Source organism: Solanum lycopersicum, chromosome 8 (assembly GCF_036512215.1).
Source record: "Solanum lycopersicum chromosome 8, SLM_r2.1".
NCBI lineage: Eukaryota > Viridiplantae > Streptophyta > Magnoliopsida > Solanales > Solanaceae > Solanum > Solanum lycopersicum.
In genome coordinates this window covers 66807166-66831759 of record NC_090807.1, presented here as the reverse complement: position 1 = coordinate 66831759, position 24594 = coordinate 66807166, and the positions used below count along the sequence as shown (strand labels likewise).

The following is a 24594-nucleotide window of genomic DNA, read 5'->3' as shown; positions in this document are numbered from 1 at the left end:
GAACTGTCCAAAGTATTGATCCTGACAAAATAGACAATCAGTCTAAGAAATTCAATCTTGAGCTGAAAAGCAATATGCTAATAGATTCGAACAACTGCATGGGAGAAGCAAGAAGGTCAAGAGGACGACGAATATTCATGGAAGGGGGAATGGATGCAACTTCCAGGTGATGACAGGGCAGTCTCATGTTTTCACTAAAACTAGACTTACCAATCATCGATAACTATGGATCTCTTTTAGGTGAGTTCAGCACTTTGGATGATCTCAGTATTTGTAAGATTGAAGAGGGCAATAACTACATTTCACATACCATATAGATTGTAAGTTTGTAATTGTTATTCTTTTAAAATGTCGATGTGTGCATATTGAAAACTCCATGCTCCTAAGATGGTGATTTTTTTAAGGATCTAACGCAAATATTACAACGACATTTTTTAATAGTTTGAGCAACAAAACTTATCATCAAATCCTTGTTGGTAGTGTTAAGTACGCATTTTATGATCGATTACTCATAACTTGATTTTTCAGGTTGCCCGTTAGCAATCAGAGTATGTGCTTTTGGAGAAGAATTTTGTTTAATATAATATAAATATAAATATAAATATTACTAACAAATATTTTTAATCATTTTCCCTTGCGTGCAAACAAATATGCAAGTACCACGCATCAACCTTCAAATGGAGGTTTACAATAGTGCTCTGTGTACATTGTGGAGAGCGATGGCGTCGTAGTACACTCTGCTCATTCTGACATTCAAACAACCCCAATTTCATTTTTTCATCTCACAAGAAAAGAATTTGGTTGGGAACTTTTGACACCTGCTGAAGAGGCTTCACGGGCTTAATCAAGCTAAGAATCTCGAGTTTCAGAAACTCGTCGATTCAAAGGGGCAATGTAGTAACAAACAAACTCATTCTACACTGGATTTAGCTGGTGGATCAGAAATTGATGTTACAATCTCAAATTTATCTAATGGCAGAACTCAGCAAAGGATTGATTCTCACGAAATAGGCACTACTGATGAAAAGGTTTCCGTGTTTATCACAGGCATCCACAGTTTTTAACTCGGGTTTGATAGCTACTGTTTATGGCAAAGAATCATCTGATGAGTGTAATACTCCTATGCGTCAAGAGAAGCTTAGTTGGAATCCAAAGGTGAAAGAGTGGGAGGTATGCTGCTAGGTTTACAGATCAAATTAGGCACAAGAGAGTCTAGTTAGGCACTTTGGACACTGTTGAAGAGGCTTCACGAGCTTATTTCTCCAAAAAGTCTTGAGTTTGAGAAATTAAGCCAATGGTAGAAACTGATCAAATTCAACGGCATCCTTGTCTATGGCTAATGATTCTCAGAATCTCCAGCTTCAGAAACTAGTCAAGGCGAAGCAGCAGCAATGGGCGGACGATGAAGATTTGTGGATGGGGCAACTTCCAGGTGATAATGATCGGGAAATCATGTTTTCCCTGAAACTCGGCTTACCAATCATGGATATCTTTTAGGTGAATTTAGCAGTTTGGACGATCTTAGTATTTATTAAACAATGCAGCGATTTCTCTAGTTTGTTCTCATTGCAAAAACTTTTTTTGATAGTTTCAAGTTTTAGGATTCAGTTTATAGTAGTTAATGTCTATGCAATATCTCATTACAATATTCAGTCATGGCTGTGAAATGACAAGACTTTCCCTAACATAATTTCAATTTTTTACCAACTCCTATTCCTATTCCTATTAATAGCTGAAAAGATTGAAAAGCTAGGATTTGGTGTCATACAATCATACTTTATAGAAATTACATACAAGACTTGAGTAAAATTATTGCTCCTATATTATTCAATCTCATAAATGAAAACATTGAATGATCGCCTCACGTTTATAAATTACTTGCGAAATTCTAGATTTTATCAAAAAAATTCAGTTTGCTTAAAAATTAATCTTTAAACCGTGCTCTAAAAGGCCAGAAGTTGCAAGAGGAGTTGAATGAATTTTTTTTTTTTTGGAACACCTATCGGATGAAATATCGGAAAAGGCCTAAAATACACTCAAAGTATTGAAAATGCTACAAAATTACCCTTCATCCACCTATTGGCTCTAAAATGTCCTTCCCACCCACCTATTGGGTCCAAAATACCCTTGTCATCCACCTTTTGGTTTAAAATTGACCACTTATTTAACGGTTTTATATTTAAACTATTTAAATATTTTTTAAAATACGTGGCGCTCAACTATTTGTTATAATTTAACTTATTAGTGTAATTTATAAATCAATCCACTACCCATCCATTACTAATTAAATCCCTTCAAATTAATGAAACCGTCACATTATTAATGCAAGTTATTGCCAATTGAGTGTTTTTAAAAAATATAGAAGTAAATTATCATACATCCAAGTGGCTACATAAAAATCACCGATAAACTTAAAAGTCTAACTATGTTCATCTTAATTATTTTTACGTCTCAATTATGTGATATTACTTCATAGGTAACTTTTTTTTCAAAATAATATATTAAAGGTTTTAAAATAAGAAATCATAAATATTTATAAAATTGTATTTAAAAAAAGTGCATGAATTAATTCGGAATGTATTACTTCTTTACCTTTAATTATAAATTTCTAATTCAATTTTGAAAGAAAGTGTCCTCCTAAATAAGCGGCTCAACCTAAATTTAATTGGGGCTTCAATTCGGATTCGAATAATTTTGAATTTCATTTTCAGTAATCTATAATTTCATCGTGTTTTAGTAGTGTTTATGACGATTTGATATTATAATTGAATTATTATTTGAGTGAGGTTTAGTTAGTAATGAGTGATAGTGAATTGATTTATAAATTTTATTAATAAATTAAAATTATAATTAATAGTTGAACGCCAAGTAATTTAAAAAATATTTAAAGAGTTTAATTTTAAAACAATTAAAAAATGGTCAATTTTGAACCCAAATGCGGATGACAAGGGTATTTTGGAGCCAATAGGTGGATGAAAAGGGCATTTTGGAGCCAATAGATGAATGAAGGGTAATTTTATACCATTTTCAATACTTTAAGGGTATTTTAGGCTCTTGTCCGGATGAAATATATATCTGATTGACTATGAGTAAATGATTTGATATGCATTTGAAAATAAAAATTTTATGATATTGGAAGGGGAAAATTATAGCTTAGAAATAAAAGTAGAAGTTTTGTGAGTGAAAAAATATTTACTTGGAAAACTATCAAAATCCTTGTTTCAAACTTGAAACTCATTTTTTTTTTGAAGTGTCATCATCTATTACCATTTACCAAACATTTCATTTTTATTTTTGAATAAGAGAAAGAGGTAAAAACTGTATGTCCAAACATGCCCCTAGCATCACCTAGGCATTTTAAAGACAAGTTATTTTTTAATACAATCTCATTAATGAGACAACAATATCAAAAGAAGAACCCTTTCTGATTAAAATAAGAGAATATATGCAACAATTAAACATAAATAATAAAACACGTGTCCAAATGGAAAATTTATTTTAGTACTCCCTTTTTTATATCACTTGTAACTATGCTATAATATATGTATTTTACTATATAATCTTTTAAAACTATAAATTTAACTTAATTTTTTATATAGTTATTTTAACGTTAGGAATAATAATAATAATAATAAATAATAAAACTTCCTTCAATTACTGAAACAGGAGGAGGAGTAGAGTACTACTATAGAAAGAACTGAGTGGCAAAACACTCTCATAAATTCTCAACCAATAATTCCAAAAACAAAAATTGAAAAAACCTTTCAACTCATCAAGAAATTTATCAATTCACTGTACATTGTAGTTTTTTTTTTACAGAATCTCCATGGAAACTGATGAAGAAGGACTACTAGCAGAAGAAGAAGAAGGAAAAAGTAGCAACAAGAAACAGAAGATGACACAAATTGAGCAACCAGAGATTTTTGTTGATAAGGTAAAGTCTGTTATTCCTTTACAAAACACAAATCACAAAGCACAAAGTAACAAACAAGAAACTGATGGTAAAATGCCCTTATTTGTAAATGAATGGCAAATGAGGGAAAAAGGGGCATTCTTGGGTACTGATGAGGAGTTTAAAGGCTTTAGCTTTAACATGCACAAATTTCAAGAAAAAGAGCCATTTATGCACAAATCATGTTTGATGTCTAATGTTCATGGTGACACAGAATCATCTAATAAAGCTAAGGTAAGTTTAATTGGAGTGAGAAGGCAAAAGAATGGGAGGTATGGTGCTGTGATTACAGATCAAATTAGGCATAAGCAGGTGTGGTTAGGCACTTTTGACACTGTTGAAGAGGCTTCACAAGCTTATTTCTCCAAGAAGTCTGAGTTTGAGATACTAAGACAACAAGGTAATAAGGACAATAAACCGAAGGAGAATAGTGATCAAATTCAGCTGCCTGAATCACCTGTTGTGTTGTCATCCATGTCTGTGGCTAGTGATCAAACCTTAGATAGTGCTAGTGTGGGTTGTAGAAATAGAAGAATCGATTCTCACGAGACAACACCACATATCGTTGAAGTTCACAAGAGCAAGATGTCAGGAGAAGTACCCGAATCTTCTAAAGAAACCCAATGTCTAGTGGCTAGTGTTGTCCAAAACACAGAATCGTATGACGAATGTAATACTAGTACAAGCAATCTTAAAGCCAAGATAAGCTTACTTGGTGTGCGAAAGCAAAAGAATGGAAGGTATGGTGCTGTGATTACAGACACCACTAAGCATAAACAAGTATGGTTGGGCACTTTTGACACTGTTGAAGAGGCTTCACAAGCTTATTTCTCCAAGAAGTCTGAGCTTGAGAATGAGAAATTAAACCAGCAGCATAATAAGGAGAATAGACCAAAGAAGAATTATGGTCAAATTCAGCAGCCTGAATCACCTGTTGTACACGCATCCTTGTCTGTGGAGGGTGTTCAAACCTTAGATACTGCTAGTGTGGGTATGAGAATTGAAAGAATTGATTTTCATGGAACAACACATGTCGTTGAGGTTCGCAAAAGCAAGACGTCAGAGAAAGAACCTGAATTTTCTAAAGACGCCTCATGTCTAATGGGTAGTGTCCATGCCACAGAATCATCTGATCAATGTAATACTAGTACAGGCAATCCTAAAGCCAAAAACTTAATTGGAGTGCGTAGGCAAAAGAATGGAAGGTATGGTGCAGTGATTACAGACACAACTAGGCATAAGCAAGTATGGTTGGGCACTTTTGACACTGTTGATGAGGCTTCACAAGCTTATTTCTCTAAGAAGTCTGAGCTTGAGAATCAGAAATTAAATCAGCAGGGTAATAAGGAGACTCGTGATCAAATTCAGCAGCCTGAATCACTTGTGGCATACTTGTCCATAAATAATGACCAAACCTTGAATGCTGCTAGTGGTGGTAGAAGAAATAAGAGAATCGATTCTCACAAAGCAACACCAGATATTGTTGGGGTTCACAACAACAAGACGTCAGAAAAAGAACTCGAGTCTTCTAGAGAAACCACACATCTAATGGATAATGTACATGGCACAGAATCATGTGATGAGTGTAATACTACTACAAGTTGCGATCCTAAAGCCAAGATAAGCTTAATTGGAATCCGAAGGCAAAAGAAAGGGAGGTATGGTGCTGTGATTACCGACCGAATTAAGCACAAGAGAGTATGGTTAGGAACTTTTGACACAGTTGAAGAGGCTTCACAAGCTTATTTCTCCAAGAAGTCTGAGCTTGAGAGATTAGGTCAGCAGGGAAATCAGGAGAATAAACTTAAGGACTGTGATCAAGTTCAGCAGCCTGAATCACCTGTTCTGCCATCCGTATCTGTGGCTAATCATGATCAAACCTTAAATACTTCTAGAGTGAGAAGAAGAAATGAAAAAATTGATTCTCACAAAACGAGAACACGTTTCTTTAGGGTTCACAAGAGAAAGGATTCAGGCAAATATACATCTGAGATTAGAAACCCCATCAGTAAGAAAAGAATTTGGTTGGGGACTTTTGGCACTGCTGAAGATGCTTTCCAGGCTTATCAATCTAAGAAGCTCGAGTTTGACAGACTAGTCCATGCCAAGCGGCAACGTGGTAATGAACAAACTCATTCTACACAAGACGAGAAATTAGAGAAATTAGTCAATGCCGAGTCGAGACATGTAAATGTAAATCGTGAACTCGAATCAGCTGGTGGATCAGATATTAATGTTCCAATCTCAAATTCATCAAATGGTGGAAATGAGGAAAGGATTGATTCTCACGAAATAAGCACTGCTGAAGAAGCTTTCCATGCTTATCAGTCTAAGAAACTCGATCTTCAGAGCTCAAAGAAGGCTGAGCTGCAAAGCTATATGCCAACTGATTCTAGTGCAGGGGAGAAGCAAGAAGGTCAAGAGGATGATGAAAATTTATGGAAGGGGGAATGGATGCAACTTCCAGGTGATAACAAAGCAGTCAAATTTTCACTGAAATTGGGCTTACCAATCATCGATAACTATGGATCTCTTTTAGGTGAATTCAGCACTTTGGATGATCTCAGTCTTTGTAAGACTGACTATGACAATGAAACATAACTGTGCTTTTCTGAGCTTTTAATTTGAAAGTTTGTAAATTGCAAGATTTTCGGGTAGTTATTAGGACCCTGTAAGATGATTAATATGTAAGCTTCTTGCAGATTGTTGGTCTTAGTCGATACGATAATGCATTGTAGTAAATGACATGCTACCCTTCTCTACAATACTTTCAGCTGTTTTTATGAGAGTTCTTTTCAGTTGTTTTATCTGTAGATTTCTTTACTATGAAAACTGGAGGCAGAGTAGTTCATCATGTCTATTTCCTTTCGACTTGCTCCTAGTTGTTCCGCCATTTTCCACAGACTATGTTTCTCGGCCTGAAAGTTAAATGGAAAAACACGGCTGAATACTGTCTTACAACCCGCGGAAGACATCCTTTCGAACTGTTTTGAGCACCTTTACCATTTTGTCTCACAGTTATACTGCAAACCTGAAATAACTAACATTCAAAAGTTCACACATATTCCACCTACTGGAATGAAAAAATGATCCTCAAGAGGTTATGCAATGTGACTTCAAACAAAAAGCATTCTTGTAGCAGATGTGTAACAGCAACAAATATGCCAAATGCAATTAGGTCTTCATGCAAATGAGATTACTGGAATAGATAGATTAATGCAGTCAAAAGAATTAGTAAAAGTCATTCCATAAGACGGAGAAAATTAAGAGTTCTCTATCATATATGGAGGAAGATATATATATTTTTGTTATCAGATACATAGTAGATGAGCGAGATAAAGAGGTAGAAGAGCGAGATAGTCATGTATCATAGATATATACAAATCACACTGGGTATGCGAAATTTATTGAAATTACTATACTACCCTTCTATTTAATTTTATTTGTCCACTCTATTAAAAATGTATTTATTTATTACTTTTATAATATCAATGAAAGAAAAATATTTTATAATTTTAAAAAGGTCATGTCGTTGAAAACTTGAAAAAACGCTTCTCGGATACATATATAGAGAGAGCTAATAAGATAAAGCATAAAACACTTTCACCAATAGCGTTTTATGAGAAATCTTTCGACTCATTATTTCTTGTTGAAATTGCTATATTATCCCAACTGTTTAATTTTATATGTCCACTATATTAAAAATATATTTATTTATTACTTTTATAATCTCAAGAAAAGACAAATATTTTATCATTTTAAAAAACGTCATTTCGTTGAAAACTTGAAAAAACACTTCTCGGATACCTAAATAGAAAGAGATGACAAGTTAAGGCATAAAACGAAATCAGCAATAGCATTTTACAAGTAAAATTCTGTGACTTCTTATTTATAAAATAATTTGACTTCTTATTTTAATAGCGTTTTATGAGTCAAATTATGCGACTTCTTATTTATTGTTTAAATTACTATATTACCCCTTCTACTTAATTTTATTTGCCTACTCTATTAAAATATATTTATTATTTCATTTATTACTTCTATAATATAAAGAAAAGATAAATATTTTATCATTTAAAAAACCGTCATGTCGTTGAAAACTTTAAAAAAGTTGCTTTTCAAATACCTAAATAGAAAGCTGATCAAATAAGGCTAAAACGCTTTTATCAATTGCGTTTTATGAGTAAAAATTCTGTGACTTGTCCATTCTAACAAATCAAGAAAGAATAATAATTTTTCCCCTAATATGCCCTTATTTAAATCTATAAAATTTCTAGTATTACTAAGTTGTAATGCATGCTTTTTGGAATAAGAAAATACATTTATTACTTGAAAAATTGCATAATCTTTTAAGTTAATGGTAAAACTGTAACTAACATATGATAATCATTGATGCCTTAGTAGGTATGTCACTTATAAAGCGAACAACTAAATAGAGACAGAGGGACTACTAAAGAAGTGATACATATTTCAAGAAATAGTAAATACACATTATTAAGTAGGCGTTTGGCGATGTGATATCATATCACGATATGGTATTGTGAGATGAAATTAGCGTTTGGACATGCGATTTTACACTGGTTTCATCTCATAATCTCATTTCATGAGATGTGATATCATATTCTCTAAAAACATGATATGGAATCATATGGGAATACCATATTTCCATATCATGATTTGAATTATTTTAATACAAAAATTGATCCACAAGTTTATATTTTTTTAAAACAACTCCACATTTATATCTACTAATCAATTATTTCACATGTAAATATAATTAATTATCACATCATTACTTTATAAGATTTATTATTCTCACTAACATACAATCACTTTAGCTCACACTTCGCGATTGTTGAGTAATAAAATCTTGAAGAGCCCGTGAAAGGTGTTTCATTTTTACTCAAATATATTGATGAAACATTTACTTAATTTGAGAACAAATAACTTTGAAACAATTTATTATACGATTTTATGATTTTTTGTTTATTTGATAATATTGAATAAATAATTGGGCTATTTTAGTAGTTTTAGAACTTATGAGATTTTTATGTTTATGAAAAAATATACAACACTAGAATTTCATATCGCATGTTCAAACAAAATTTTAATTTTATATCATGATTTCATATTATGATATTATATTGTATGACCAAACGGGCCCTAAGTGTATGTAAATTCAAAATACACATTTTACGAATTATAAGGAGAAACTAAGCACACAAATTATTCATATACTAATGATACAATTATAAAGTCTCTTACTATTAGCTGTGATTTATTAATGCGAAAAGGGTTAAAAATACCCTCAATGTATTGAAAATAGATCATAATGTCCTCCTTACACCTATTAGATCAAAAATGCACTTAAGGTTATTTTTAAGATTAAAAATGCCATTTTTAACAAAATTTTGACTTGGCATAAATGAATTTTTAAATTAAACACATGGCATAAAAGTGTTGGTCCACGTAAATTTTTGATCCAACTCAAAGAATTTGATCGATGTCTGTATTGGACTTCTATCTTCCTGTTTCTTATTATTTGAAAAACAAGTGCTCACTTCCACCAAAAACTTCATTGCATCCCAATGTGCCACTAGTAACCTTCGTCTGCACATGGTGACAATCCCCGCAGTGGAACCACCGAGGATATTCGTGACCACGGTCTGTCCGACCGTCCTACGAAGGTCTAGTTTCCTTGATAAATCATATGTGAGTACGCAACAAGAATTTTATAGATCCAGGATTAAATTCAAACTACAATGTTTTCGATAAATTTCAGTCTTTGACACTCAAATAAAGCAATAGTGGTGAAATCCGTTCAATAAATCAAGTAGATTAAAAAAAAAAGACTAAAAAATCAGCTGAGTTATATTAAAAATGATAGGTCAGTTTTATTGAGTTGGTTTAAAAATTCATATGGACCAATATTTTAACGCCACATGTTTAATTTAAAAATTTATTTATGTCATATTATAATTTTGTTAAAGAATGACATTTTAATCTTAAAAATAACCTTAAAAGATATTTTTGGTCTAATGGATGAAAGGAAGACATATTTCGATACTCGAGCACATTTTTAACCCTTTTCTCTTTATTCATTGTTGAATGAATAGTGTTTACTACGACTTTTGTATTTTCTAGTATGGTATAATATAATAATATAGAGTTACTAAATACTATCTAAATATAACATTTTAATTTAAAGACTTCACCTTCTACCCCAAAATAATCCCAATTTTCCCAACTTCATTAGGAAATTATAGGCTTGATCCGTTCCGTATAGTCGATGAAGTGTAAATCCATAGCCTGTATATGGTCAGGTTCACCGCCGGTTCACAAAGTCACCGCCGTCGCCGCACTAAACAATCCTCCGACTCTCTACACCGGCGGTTCCGATGGCTCCATCATCTGGTGGAATATCTCCTCATCGGTAAATCACTTTCTCCTCCTTTAAATGGCTGAAATCTAGCAATGTTGAAATAGTTTCAGTTCAATTAATGTTGTTAGCTAATCGCGATCTCCTTGCGCTTTACTGACTGAAATCACATGGCAGTATTTTGTGGCTTTCTCTACGCTACAATTGTTGTTAGTTATCACTTCTATGTCAACTTTATTTGTGTCATTTTGCTTCCGTAAGTTTAAAGAAGAGATTCTTAATATTCTTTCAGAACAATGCAACTTCCATTATTTGATTTCTCAGATGTAGTGTTTGGGATGCTACTGAGTCTATTGACCCATTGAATTACTTGGTTCCGGAGTTTATTACTAGTCTTGAGTCAAAGCTATTGGGTTCTGTTAAACCCATAGCGTATACTGTATCTCCTCATATGTTTGATTACAAAATGAATTTATCTAAATTCGACTTAGCTTTCTGATTTTAACATATTTTTAATGAACTTCTCAATTTATAGTACTTCTCCAATACTTTTACGTATTTATAACAAAATGAATTAGTTGGGGTTTGATTTAGCTCACAAGTGAAAAGAGTATACTTCTATCTCAAGTTGAGTTTAGCAGTTTGTGTCCCTGAGATAAACCAAGATAACTTTCAATTTTGCCCAATTTTTTTTGGACATTGTTGGATACAGTATGTTTATTGCAACTAATGGTATCTTAATTATTAAAAAGAAAAATGAAGTGATCTGTGTCTAATTGAGCTTATAAGTGAAAAGAGATGAGCGAATTTGGATGGAGGAAGTAAATCATTGTAATAATTTGCATGAAATGGGATATTTTTTCTTTTTCTGAACAACGTACGGTAAAGTAACATTGGATCTTTTCTTAGTTGTGGAATTTGTTAAGGTTTGAGTTTATAAACTCTCCCTTTTTTCTGGCTCAGGAGATCACACCTGTTGCCATGCTTTGTGGTCATGTTGCTCCAATAGCGGATCTTGGGATATGTGTTCCTACTACAGTTTTGGGAGATGGGAAATTAGATGATTCAAATAATGTGGTATCAACTTCTAACTCATCTGACTGTGGTGCATTATTAAGTGCATGCACTGATGGTGTGTTGTGCATTTGGAGCAGAGCTAGTGGACAATGCAGACGTAGAAGGAAAATGCCTCCCTGGGTAGGGACGCCATACTTGATTCGACCATTTCCCGAAAATCGTAGATATGTTTGTATAGCTTGTTGTTCCTTTGACCATGTTCATTTATCCGATCACCACTCGCCTAGCACTGCTGAGAAGGGTGAAACATTTGCAGATAGAGACTCACAACATGCAAAACCGGTGAAGTGTACAGTTGTTATTGTTGATACATATACACTTGCTATCGTCCAAACAGTTTTTCATGGGAGCTTATCAATTGGGCCTTTGAAATCTGTGGCTGTAATTTCGTCCTTTGGAGATGTGTTGACCGAGTCAGTGATGATGGTTGATTCTTTTGGTAAATCACAATGTATACCAATATTAAAGGAGTGTGATTCAAGCACAGAGAACATGACCTCCAAGACTAAGTTGTCTGATGCAGGCAAAATGGATTGGGTAAATGGGTCAAAAGACAGGGGACTTCTGGTGGCCTTTGCAAATCGTGGGCCAGTTTTAGCTTTTGTATATGGTACATGCTGCATATTTAGTCTATTAGAGGATGGAAGTTCTGTGGGAGAGATATATTTCTCAGATGATCTGCTCCCTATTGAAGGAAAGTCACATGCCATTGGTGGCATGTTTGTTGGAGATGATAACAATCTGCTTTATTCTGAAGATTCAGATGCCACCTTCATTGAAAAATTTGTTGTATGGAATGGTAAAGGAGCGGCCATAGTATACAGGATATCTTACTCAAGTAATATCTTCAAATATGAACCTTTTGCTGCTATCCCAGTCATTTCTCAGGAGTCTAACATGAGCTTATCCATCTCTTTCGTGCAAGTGAACAACTGTCTTTTCCGTGTTGAATCAAATTCTTTTCCTATCAATGAATTATTGATTTGGAAACCTCGTCTGACATGTTGGGTACTGCCTAAGAGGCATGACAAAAATGAGATAAATTGTCAAGAATGCAAATTTTCTGGTGAAAGTAGAATATTTGATGATTGGTCTCATAACCAAAATGCTCCTGAAAATGAAATTCCTAGACAGGTTGTTGAAATAGACACAGCAGGTGGGAAGGACGAATTAACTTCCTCGCAAGATGCTGCTACTTGTTCCATAGCTATTGATGAAAGGGTTTCAAATATCCACAATAATGAAACTTATGAAAGAAAAGAGCTAGTGTCTTCTTCAATGGTTATTTCTGAAGAGTATGTGCCGTTGGCTATTGTATATGGGTTCTATAACGGCGATATAAAAGTTGTTCGATTTGATATGTCCTTTGAAGGATTAGATTTTCATGGTCAAAATTCATATCCCGAGTCAAAAGCACATGCCACTCAACATTATCTCTTGGGGCATACAGGAGCTGTGCTGTGTTTGGCTGCACAGCGAGTGCTTAGATGCCAAGGAGGTAGCAATGGTTATGTCCTAATCTCTGGAAGTATGGACTGTACTATTCGTGTGTGGGATCTTGACTCCAGCAATCCCATGGTTGTAATGCACCAACATGTTGCTCCAGTTCGCCAAATAATTCTTCCACCATCTCAAGCAGAATACCCGTGGAGTAATTGCTTCCTCTCTGTTGGGGAAGACTCATCTGTTGCCCTTTCTTCACTTGATAGCATGCGTGTAGAGCGAATGTTCCCTGGCCACCCATATTATCCTGCAAAAGTTGTGTGGGATAGTAGAAGAGGCTACATAGCATGTCTATGCCTAAACCAAACAGGAACAACTGATGCAGATGTTTTGTACATTTGGGACGTAAAATCAGGTGCTCGTGAACGGGTCCTTCGTGGAGCTGCTGCTGTCTCAATGTTTGACCATTTCTGCACAGGAATTGACAGAGGACTCCCTGGTGGCAGTATGAATACTGGAAATACTTCGGCCTCTTCATTGCTTTGTCCTGCTACTGATGAAACCAGGTCTCCACCACCTCAGTCACAAACTGTGGGAAAGGGAACTTCTTCATCAAATATATCTGTTAGTACAAGCGTGTCTGGAAGTACTACAGGATCTAATAGATCTGCATTGCCTTCCTTTCAAATCAGAAATCAGCCTGTTAAAGGTTCTTGTCCTTTTCCAGGAGTTGCTGCTCTATCTTTTGATCTCACGTCTTTGATGTCTCTTTGTCAAATAGATGAGAACTATAAAACAGAGAGTTCTGATCTGAACAAAAACCAAGTGAAAGAATTAAGGGTTGAGTCTCCCATTAAGAAGACTATATTCAGGGATCAGGAAACTGGCATCCCTACTTCCAATGATCAGAGCATAAATGATAAATCTGGTGCTGCCTCCATTGAAACTGCAAGAGACTCTGAATGGATGTTCTTGCTTGAAAAATGCCTACTTCAATTCAGTTTGTCTATTTTGCACATATGGAATGTGGACGCTGAACTTGATGAAATGCTAGTGACTGAAATGAAGCTAAAAAGACCACAGAATCTTCTTGTAGCTTCTGGTCTCTTGGGGGATCGGGGGTCGTTGACTCTGACATTTCCTGATGACACTTCAACTCTGGAGGTACTTAGAGTGTTTTGCTAGATTTAGATTGACACCAATTTCACTCCCCCCTTTCCCAAATGAAAGTAGAAAACACTTCTCTTCACTTTTTCGCCTCTAAGAAATAAAAATTGAATACAGCTTTGGAAATCATCATCAGAGTACTGTGCAATGAGATCTCTTACGATGGTGTCCCTTGCCCAACATATGATTAGCTTGTCACATTCCTTTCAGGCAGCCAGCAGGTATGAGATTGTTATGGCATTCTTTCTGGATGCTATATGTCATGACTTCAATCATGGAATGTAAAAGACACTCACGCCTGCAGCTTTTCTTACTATTTCTTGTTACCAGTCGGGTTTGAGCAATATCTTTTAGAGAAACATTGTGTCAACTCAACCCACTGTCTTTTTCTGCATTACATAGATGTAGTGTCATCTGGCATTTCATTGTAAAAGCCCGTGCCACCGAACTCTTATAACAATACTGTCATAGTTATATTTGTCTTTTCCAGTTCTTTGTCAGCATTTTACATGCGGAGCTTTGCCGAGAAAGTTTCTGATATAAAGCCTCCCCTGCTTCAGGTAACAAATCATCTGAATAGATCTTTCTTTCCTTTTTTGGGGGTGGGGGCGGAGGGTTAAAATTCTTGCGAACTCTATTTTGGATGTGGCTATAATCAGTTTTTTTTACAATCAAAATATAGTAAAGATTCTTTTTTCCTTCTTAAGGACCATGTGAAGGAACATAAATAATTACCTTGATGTTCAGTCTTGTATTTGCGTAACTACTTTGCCATTATCTAACCAGTAATCCAGATAGCTGGTCCCCTTCCATCAGAAGCAAGAGAGACAGACACCTTCAGACTCCTTTTTTTAAAATGCTACCTTCTGGACAGCTCATTTCTATACTCATTACAATTATTGTTCATTCTGTGAGCAGCCCATCATCAGTGTCAATGAAATCCATCTGAAGGTCTGCCTGAGTTAAGTTCTTTTAAATTTTCCCCCAGTAATAGAAAGCAAAAATATAGGAAAGCTTGACTCTGCTTTGGTTTCGTAATTAAGGTTCTTAATTCAAGTCTGAGGACTGATAAAAAATATTTTTTCTGGTTGTACGCAACTCCTCCTTCGCAATGTAAGTACTCTTACATATGCTATGATACCATTCATCAATAAATCAGTGCTGTGAGTAGGTTTTATGACTCAGATGTGATATTGCATACTAGTGCTAAACCCTCCAAAACTCTTGCAGTCGGCCCCCACCAAAAACGCAAAAGGAAAAAATAAAACAAAGGTTCCTTACCTGGATTACATGACTGAGTGAGGTGATCGCTTTCGTCCCTTGGTTTATTAGTCTGGGAACATGTCAAGTACATGTCACCAAACTCGTGCTACAAGGGTGGCATTCTTTTCTCTGTTTCTTTTTATAAGGTAAAGCTTACTGGCGGTGTTCTTGTTTCTACGTGTGGCAACAGTTGGATGCATTGGTTCTTTGGGATGTTTAGTGTCTAAAGAAACGATTTCGGCAAAACTATTTCTTAATGGTTTGAAATCTCTGTTTTGAAGCTTCTGGTGAGCTTTTGGCAAGATGAGGCTGAGCATGTTAAGATGGCAGCACGCTCCTTATTTCATTGTGCTGCTTCACGAGCCATTCCACCTCCATTACGCCGGGATAATCCAAGAGACAATGAGAATGGAGTATCACCAAGTGGATGCTATGATACAGTCCCAACAGAAGCACCCACCAACTGCTTGAGGAATGACAGACAAATTGTCACTGAAGGGAACTCTGAGGATGAAGAATCTGAGATCAGATCATGGCTAGAATCATTTGAAATGCAAGATTGGATTTCTTGTGTTGGGGGCATGAGCCAAGATGCAATGACATCTCATATCATTGTTGCTGCTGCCTTGGCTGTTTGGTATCCCAGCCTTGTGAAACCAAATCTTTTTGGCTTGGCTGTTAATCCATTGGTGAAGTTGGTTATGGCGATGAATGAGAAATACAGTTCCACTGCCGCAGAAATCCTGGCTGAAGGCATGGAAAGCACATGGAAGGCATGCATTGATTCCGAAATACCCCGCCTGATTGGAGACATATTCTTCCAAATTGAGTGTGTCACTGGTGCATCCGCTAATACACCTACTAAGAATTCGTCTACATCTGTTAGAATTCGTGATACTTTGGTTGGAGTTCTTCTCCCAAGTTTAGCAATGGCCGATGTATTGGGCTTTCTGAATGTCATAGAACGCCAGATCTGGTCAACTGCCTCTGATTCGCCTGTTCATGTAGTATCCCTCATGACTATAGTTAGGGTTGCACGCGGTTCTCCAAGAAACTTAGTTCAGTATCTTGATAAGGTTTGTTAAGATACTACTTTATTTGCTAAATTGAGATAAAGTACTAACTTGATGTTACTTGTTACTGCTGTACCATCTTATAGTGTGGTGCTTTCCCTTTGCTTTTATGTTATATATCTGTTTTTCTACTGCACCCCCTTGTTTCCAATTGATGCACACTGTCTTTCATAGTTAGCTTATGATACTTGATAAGCCCCAACAGTTGTTGGATATTGGAGAAATACAATAATTGGTGTTTCTAGCTTTTGAAGTGGCAGTCAGAACCTGATGCCCCCATAGCTAATAAGAAACTGAAAAGAGTTGACATTGTCTTGCAGACTGTCTTGTTGACCACCATTCCCCAGCCTCCAACCTGAAACACTGACATTGGCACTAGCTCATGCTGAACACAAGGTAAAAAAATGAAGAGGGGAAAATCTTAAAATTAGAGCACAGCATGAATAGGACCTTGTTTATTTGCTTTATGATTGCCAAAAGATATTAGTAACTAGTGAAAGAAAGACTGTTGTTTGCATCCTCAGTTGTTGCTTCACAATCACTATTTGTCTTGCAACCATCTCTGTTTTTACGTTGCCGCCCCTTCTTAGTTTTCTACTTTTCAGCGACAATTGAGTAACTTGGTGCAGTTATGGTGTTGCTGATTGTGTTAACCAGGAGGAATAATCTTCCTCCTACACAAACTTTCTAGGTTACATGACCATCTTTGAATTTGTAGAACCAAAACTGGACAAGCTGAGAAGTTCCCTTTTTCTGTTGATAAGTGAATATAATAACAAGACAAATGTGTTTCTAGCGCTGAAGCATTCTCAAATTTAGCATGTCTAACACCTAGATAGATCTGCAGGTGGTTGCTTTCATTTTACAGACAATAGATCCTGGTAACTTAGCCATGCGAAAAACTTGCTTGCAAAGTTCAATGGCGGCATTGAAGGAAATTGCACGCATATTTCCTATGGTGGCACTTAATGATCCAGTGACACGATTAGCTATTGGAGATGCGATTGGAGAGATTAACAGTGCAAGCATTCGGGTATATGATATGCAAAGGTTAGTGAACAGTACTACGTAGCCATATGAGGAGCTTCTTCCCTCTTTGTTTTAGTAATAGTCTAGTACCAAACATGCTGGAACACTGAACTTCATAAAGTACCAGTTTGTGGTATAAACTAAATAATTGATGTTTCTTTTTTCCTTTCGAGTATTCCTTGGTTGTCAATATTAAGCATACTATTTAGTTTCATAGCTTTGTAGACCTTCCTTTTTTATTATATAAAATATCACTACCTTTGTAATTAATCGATAATGCTTTTATAAATAATGCTTGTGGCTATTTTCTTTTAAGAACTTCAACTTCAAGGGCTTGCTATGTTCAATCCCAATTCAAAGCTTTTCCTTGCTTTCTCTCTAACTAATCTTGTGAGGCATGGGTTAGGGCACATCACGGTTTTGAACTCTGATGCAGACAAAAAACCTGGTATTTAAATGGGGAAGGGTAGGGCGTGGTGGGCCCATTAGCCACCGAGTTTTGAACCATGGTGCCACTGACCATTGGGGATTTCTCTGTTACAAAAAAAAAGGTTTTAACATGAACTGGAGTAAAATCCCTTCCCAAAAAAAAAAAAAAAAAAGAGTAAAATCTCTTCCTTGTCCACTTCTAAGTATCAGGATCCATGTTTGCGGGACCTGATTTATATGATTGAGATAACCTAGGTAATGTGAAACCTGTTATTCACAGTGTTCAGGAAAACGAGCTCTTCATCGCCTTAAAGCGATGAAGCGATGCAAGCCGTCTATGCTTCACAGATTAGAATGAGTATGTGAGTGCTTCATCGCTTAAAGCGTGAAGCGGGGCCTTATCGCTTTTTCCCATTTCACACTTCCCTGAACACTGGTTATTCATCTAAATGCTTGTAATATTGATTCTTTTTTAAACTCTAATGCAGCATCACGAAAATAAAAGTCTTAGATGCAAGTGGACCTCCAGGATTTCCCAGTTTGCTTGGCGGAGCTTCAGGAATGACTGTGACTACTGTAATATCCGCTCTTAGCTTTTCGCCGGATGGAGAGGTACCATGCAGGACAAACTGTTTCACATGATCTTCCTCTTTAAGTTCATCAATGGAAAATTGCCAATGTTATTGTGCAGGTTTTATTGCATGAATGGGTTTGTTATCCACTTGATTGGGGACAATGATCCTTTACCACCTTCTTTGAGAGATTGTGTGCACTGACTATACAAAGTTTCATATAATGTTGTTTTACTTGTAGGGGCTAGTTGCTTTTTCTGAGACTGGGTTGATGATACGATGGTGGTCCTACTCGTTGGGATCTGTGTGGTGGGAGAAACTTAACAGGAACCTAGTTCCTGTTCAGTGCATGAAACTAATTTTTGTCCCACCTTGGGAGGGATTCTTGCCTAATGCTAGTAGGTCAAGCTTAATAGAAAGTGTATTCTCTAAAGAAGGAGATGCTAATTCACAGGTATGCTACCCTGATGCAATTCTTCTAACCAGGCATTAATTTCTATATTGAATAGGCATAGTTGTGCTTGTAACATGTAGATTATTACGACTCCAATGATGACTCGTGCAATTAGTTAAATCTGAAAATATATTTGTTTACTCGATTATCCTGCCTTATTTCTTGATCATCTTTCATGCAGGAGAACACCAATGCATCGAATGAAAGCGACAGACTTAAACAACTGCTTCATAATATTGATCTTTCTTATAGATTAGAATGGGTTGGTCAAAAAAAAATAAAGCTCACACAGCATGGCCGTGATTTGGGCACTTACCAACTATGACACTAAAACTGCAACTCCTTTGAGTAGGTAAAGTTCCAACTCTTGAGTTTTCAGTGGTAGTTTTGGCTTTCAATGGGAGAGGTAGTTTATCTTTACTGCAGTTATCATCAGTTGTTAACTTGAGCTGCATATATGCCTAGTTCTCGAGTTGATGTTTCACCAACATCTCTAGAACAGTTTCAAACTTTTTGAACTGCATTTACGCAGAGAGGAAATTCTGTTCCATGCAGCCCGAACAGTCAGATATGTGCATGAACACGGTACATTTTGTCCATTTACTGATGGTAATTAGATCCTCTAATGATATGCATTGCCAATTTTCATCATAGAGAATTTTGCCCGTGCTTCACCCACTTCTTGGGGGTGGTTGACAGCATAGCAGCGGGGTGGTTCATGTCTTGTACAAGTAATTGATTTTGAAGATGTGGTGGAATTACTAGTACAGTTAGTAAAAATGTAAATCAATAGCTCTGAGTCAATAGTTTGTATATTTCGATTGATTTGATCTTCATTGATGCTCGGTGAGCTTACCTTCGAGCACATCTACGCGAAATAAAACAGATCTACGAATGTAGTGACCTAGTTCAATTATCTGAGGATTAATATTTTTAACATATTGTTCCTCAGCTCATTTGTTCCCTTTGTTTATTTATGATTTCTTCAGGTATCAAATTTGTGAACAAAATAACACTTCCATTTTGTTGCTTCATAATTTTAAGATGCATGACAAAGTTTTAATGCATGCACGAGGAAGAGAGGCTTCTAATAGGTTATTTCTCCTGCATCCGTCCGTCCGTGCTTTGGTGGACAGAGTCGATCGATTTCTGTATTGGTGGAAAGTAATAAGTACTCGTGGAATTAGCCAGGCATGAAATAATGATGTCAATGTTCGGAGGTAGAGTATCAATGATGCAAAACAATTCAACAAGGACAAACTACCATTCCAAAAAAATAAATAAATTAGTATCTCGAAAAAGTGGAACATATAGTTAAATTAAACATATGAAATTTACATGATTTTTTTCCTTGGTTCATATACATACATAACATGGTAACATTAGTAGCTTCTTCTTGACCGTATGATATCTTAATTTACATTTATTTCTATACAGAATTTTATATATGTTGGATCATATAATTAACACCAACATATAGTATAGTATCTGTTACGTTACTTTTTGAGACATTTAGATAATATGTAATTAATATGAGTGAAACATATTTTATTTAAAACCTAGAGAGAAACTGAAGTTGCTTTAGGATTGGACTTAAGGTCTCCATTAGCTTCTCACAAGGGTGATTATGAATGCCTTCATAAGTTGTCACCACAATGCTTGTATCCTTTGAAAGTCTTTGGATTTGTTTTTTCACATTGCATGTGTGATGAGTACATCGATAATAACTCCTGTTACATAAAAAAAAATTCGATATTTTTACTAAAATGAAATATTGGGAAATAATGTTTTATTATATAATAATGAGGCTATTGAATTCAAAGTATGAGGATAAATTATATCTTAAGCTTTTAAGTTAGTAAATATGACATATGATCAATACTGATAATTGGCAAAAGTTGTGATAATTTCTAATATATGCTCATTTTCATGAGAAGGTGAACAACCTAAGCTTTTATACTCATCGAAATAAACAACATATGCACACATGGCCACATAGAGAAATTGTTCTACATATAGTAAACTACGAGGAAATGATAAAATAATTATTAGTATTCCCTCATTATCTTAATTTATTTTCTTACTTTATTATTACTTATTGTTTATTTGCTCTTGTTACTGATATCTTCTCCTTATTTTTTATACGATTTCTTTCATTTCTGTATTTTCTTTTCTTATTGATTTTGATATGCTTTATTATTGGAAACAAGTCTTTTTTCTGTAACTTGCATACACGCGATTGTTATAGTATACCTCATGATTCAAATGTAATTTTAGAAAAACGACTATATGCAAGATGAAAGAATGTAGGATTTTAGATGTTTGAAAGATGGAATAATACTGGATCATAGGAATAACAAGTTAGTATTTATATACTACGTATACGTACAACAAGTTTTAGTGTATGTGCAATAAGTTAAAATAAATGCATGCAAGAAGAATAAATTAGACATGCAATAAGTAAAAATAAATGCATGCAAGAAGAATATATTATCTAACGTATTCTAAAAATTATTAATGATCCTAAAATGTTTATAATTCCTTAGAAAATGATACATAATGAAACACCATAAGAAACTTATAATTAAATACAGGAAAGAGCAGTTTCAATATTTCAATATGGCTCTTCTTGGTTCATTTTTCAAGAGGAAAAAAATAAAAATATTTAAAGAATAATAGTAATATTCTTCGTATTTACAAGCATTTTGCAAGAAAATATATTTCAGATATAAGTAAAGAGACCTATAATTGTTCATGACTTTAATATTTCATCTAAATTATTTTTCTTTTTCACATTTTATGTCTTTGATATTTTCACCCGAATTAAGATATCTAATTCATCAGGTTATTATCATACTTTCTTCAATTCCCATGTCGGTATCAATCATGTCTCGTTTCGTTCAATATTATTCACAATTATATTAATACGTTGATAATCTATTACCACTATATATCTATACTAACATGCAACAATTACTTATTCAGTATAATCCTATAAATGGGGTATTAATAAGGTGTTCATGTGCACACAACCTTATAAAGATAGAAAGATTGTTTTCGATAGACCTTGATTACTGTATCTGTATATACAATATATATACATTTATATAAATGAAAAAAGCAATGTATATATACTTACCTTGGATGTGTGCTATTTTTGACAGCTTTTTGACCATATTTTCTCCATTTAAATCCATCATCAAGAATATCCTCTGTGCTCCTTGTATGAAATGCAACCCTAGGTGGTACATATTTCCTCTTCCTCCCTTTTTCTCTTCTAAAATTATGTTCTTGTAATTGTAATAATGGTTGTTGATGTTGTTCACCTCCTTCCATCATATTCATATTCGTATTCATATTCATATTTCTAGGATTTATCGATACATTTGGCGTCGTTGCTATCGACTCATTATTGTTATTAATCGAAGAAGAGCCAGATAAAAGCCCGGCCCAATCAATATTATCACAAATAAGTCCAACTTGACTAGAGTTACAATTATTTTGCATTGCCAATTGATCATTAGGTTGTTGCATGTAGAAATTGGCCGGAGATAGTAACGTTGTCGGGGGCGGAAGAGGTGGTGGCGGAGGCGGTGGTGGTAGGTGGAGCTCCTCGCCGGCGTCCATCGACAATAGTGTCGAATTATTATAATGCATTTGATCGATGAGATATAATTAAAAGAAAATGATGGGGTTGATCAAGATTTGCAAGAATGTTACAAAAATAATTATGTTTGAAATTTATAGATGAAGTTAGGTGATAGCTGTTGGACAGTTTTTATATATAGGTTGTGAGATATATTATGGTTTTTTTTAAGGGTAATGAGAATAATGAGAAATTAATTGGCTTGTACCCTTTGATAAAAGCCAACTACATTTTACCTAATAAAATCTGTTCAACTGCCTTAATAGAAATGGTAGACGTACGTGCCCAAAAAACATATTATTACCACCATAATATTATTATTAATTATTGTTGTGGTATGTTTTTAACTTAATTTAAGTGTAAAGCATAAATGCATGGTTTAGGCAGGAAACTTAAGAGGTGAATGAACACTGTTTGTACTTAAAAAAAAAAAATTATAAACGAACGGTCAGACGGTCGACTGCTACTTTGATTCTTCCCGAAAGGTATATATCTTGTTATAGTTTGGATGGCTACTACAAAAATCATATCACAGATCACTCAACTATTTGAACTAGACCAGTTATAACTTTATTTAAGCATCACGAAAATTAGTACGTGAGCCATTGATCGTAACAAGAAAAAACACTTAATTTTGCCTAAAGTATCACATGAAGTTATTCGTTGAATTATATTGTTTGCGAAATATTTATTAGATTTATAATAATCTCACCCAAAAATTAGTTTTAATTATAAATGAACCAATTCTACATGGTTTTATGTGTTCATTAAAATGATCTTGTGGACCAAGAAGAGCATGACTCAATTATTGAGGGATTAAAAGTGAAAATAATTACAATGAAATGTTTACTAGTCAATGCATGTAAACTACCTTCGCCTAATTAGTGTTACCCTTCACTATTAATGCTGCCCAACTTTACCTAGTCAATTGTAGTGCTTTTTTATTATCTCTTTTACATATATGTAATAATTTACAAAAAAAAAAGTAAAAAAGATAAATGGTTTCTTTTGATGTAATAAAATTGACTAAGAGAGTAATAATATATTATATATAAGACTCATTTACGTATATACAAAACGAAAGGGAGTGTTTCTAAGAGATTTTGATAAATAAAATTAATGATTATCTTACTGTCTGATATTCGATATTTATACTAAAAATTCAAAATAACATAAAAATTATTAAAGATGAAAGTGTTTAGTGTTTTCATAATATATATATATATATATATATATATATATATATATATATATATATTTATCAAGATACTTGATTATAAAGAAAAATAAAATTTTATATATCCTATTACAATCATCGAGCAATCGATTCGTCCTTTGTGTCAAACCTCGTATTAGTATAGTCATAATATTCACATAAGTTAAGAGTCATGATCAACAGTGTATTATTTTTATACTGATTAGATTGTGAAATAATAATACATATATTGGCAATACGTGAAATCATGAATAAAAATACTATAAGTATAAGTAAAAGCAAAAGAAAGTCTTGAAGTCACTGCTTATTTACTATCATTTTTCACAAAAAACAAATATCCATTATTTGGTATAGGATATTGGCAATTGGATTATTTACCAAAAAGTCATAGGAGGATGAATCAGACAAACAATGGAAGTTACATGGAAATTTAATTTGTTGGATTTGGTGATACTTCTCCCTTTTTTTTGATTATGAGAAGAATTTTCACGTACTTAAGATTTAGAGTACGAGTTTTACTGTGTAATCTTTTATCAAAATAAATTATAACATGCTTTAATTCGTGAAGTCTTACATACTATAGTTTATATATATATATATATATATATATATCATCTTACTTTATTATATTATTCGCTTTATCTTATATTTTTTTTTATTTTGCTTGGTAATCTTCCATGTTTTCACTTCTTTTTTTTTATTTTGCTTGGTAATTTTTCATGTTTTCACTTTTCACCCTTAATAATTTCATCAATTCACTAGCCTTCTTCAATGAGATCCTCTTTTGTCCGGTAGGTAATATTGTTAGACTAGAAAAGACTAAATTCGAAGAATAAAAAAGGTTAATGGATTAAATGTATAAAGTATTTCCTTTTTTTGAATTTCATATACTTG

At 34.2% G+C, this 24594-nt stretch overlaps 2 protein-coding genes across 10 annotated transcripts; one reads left to right on the top strand and one right to left on the bottom strand.

Annotated features, from left to right (window-relative positions):
- The first annotated feature begins 10132 nt into the window (after positions 1 to 10132).
- Positions 10133 to 20313, top strand: LOC101258177 (uncharacterized). 9 transcript variants are annotated; one of them, XR_011211333.1, is made up of 10 exons: positions 10133 to 10385; positions 11295 to 14015; positions 14136 to 14239; positions 14509 to 14578; positions 15563 to 16357; positions 17194 to 17404; positions 18301 to 18424; positions 18626 to 18838; positions 19020 to 19190; positions 19828 to 20313. XR_011211333.1 is itself a non-coding variant. In XM_010327078.4 (10 exons), exons 1-9 carry the CDS (start codon positions 10242 to 10244, stop codon positions 19161 to 19163), a joined length of 4518 nt encoding a protein of 1505 aa, XP_010325380.1. In that variant the 5' UTR covers positions 10135 to 10241; the 3' UTR covers positions 19164 to 19190; positions 19828 to 20313. The 9 variants fall into 9 exon arrangements, 4 of the variants coding, with proteins under 4 accessions (XP_010325380.1, XP_010325379.1, XP_004246106.1 ...); XR_011211332.1 differs by lacking the exon at positions 19828 to 20313 and adding an exon at positions 19371 to 19777; XR_011211329.1 differs by lacking the exon at positions 19828 to 20313 and adding an exon at positions 16675 to 16750 and having other exon boundaries at positions 17202 to 17404; positions 19020 to 19777.
- On the bottom strand, positions 20105 to 22599 carry LOC101245481 (probable WRKY transcription factor 56). The gene is made up of 2 exons (XM_004245515.5): positions 21978 to 22599; positions 20105 to 20568 (listed from the first exon to the last, which is right to left on the bottom strand). The coding sequence occupies exons 1-2, from the start codon at positions 22493 to 22495 to the stop codon at positions 20391 to 20393; spliced, it is 696 nt and encodes a 231-aa protein (XP_004245563.1). The 5' UTR covers positions 22496 to 22599; the 3' UTR covers positions 20105 to 20390.
- Between the last annotated feature and the right edge of the window lie 1995 nt (positions 22600 to 24594).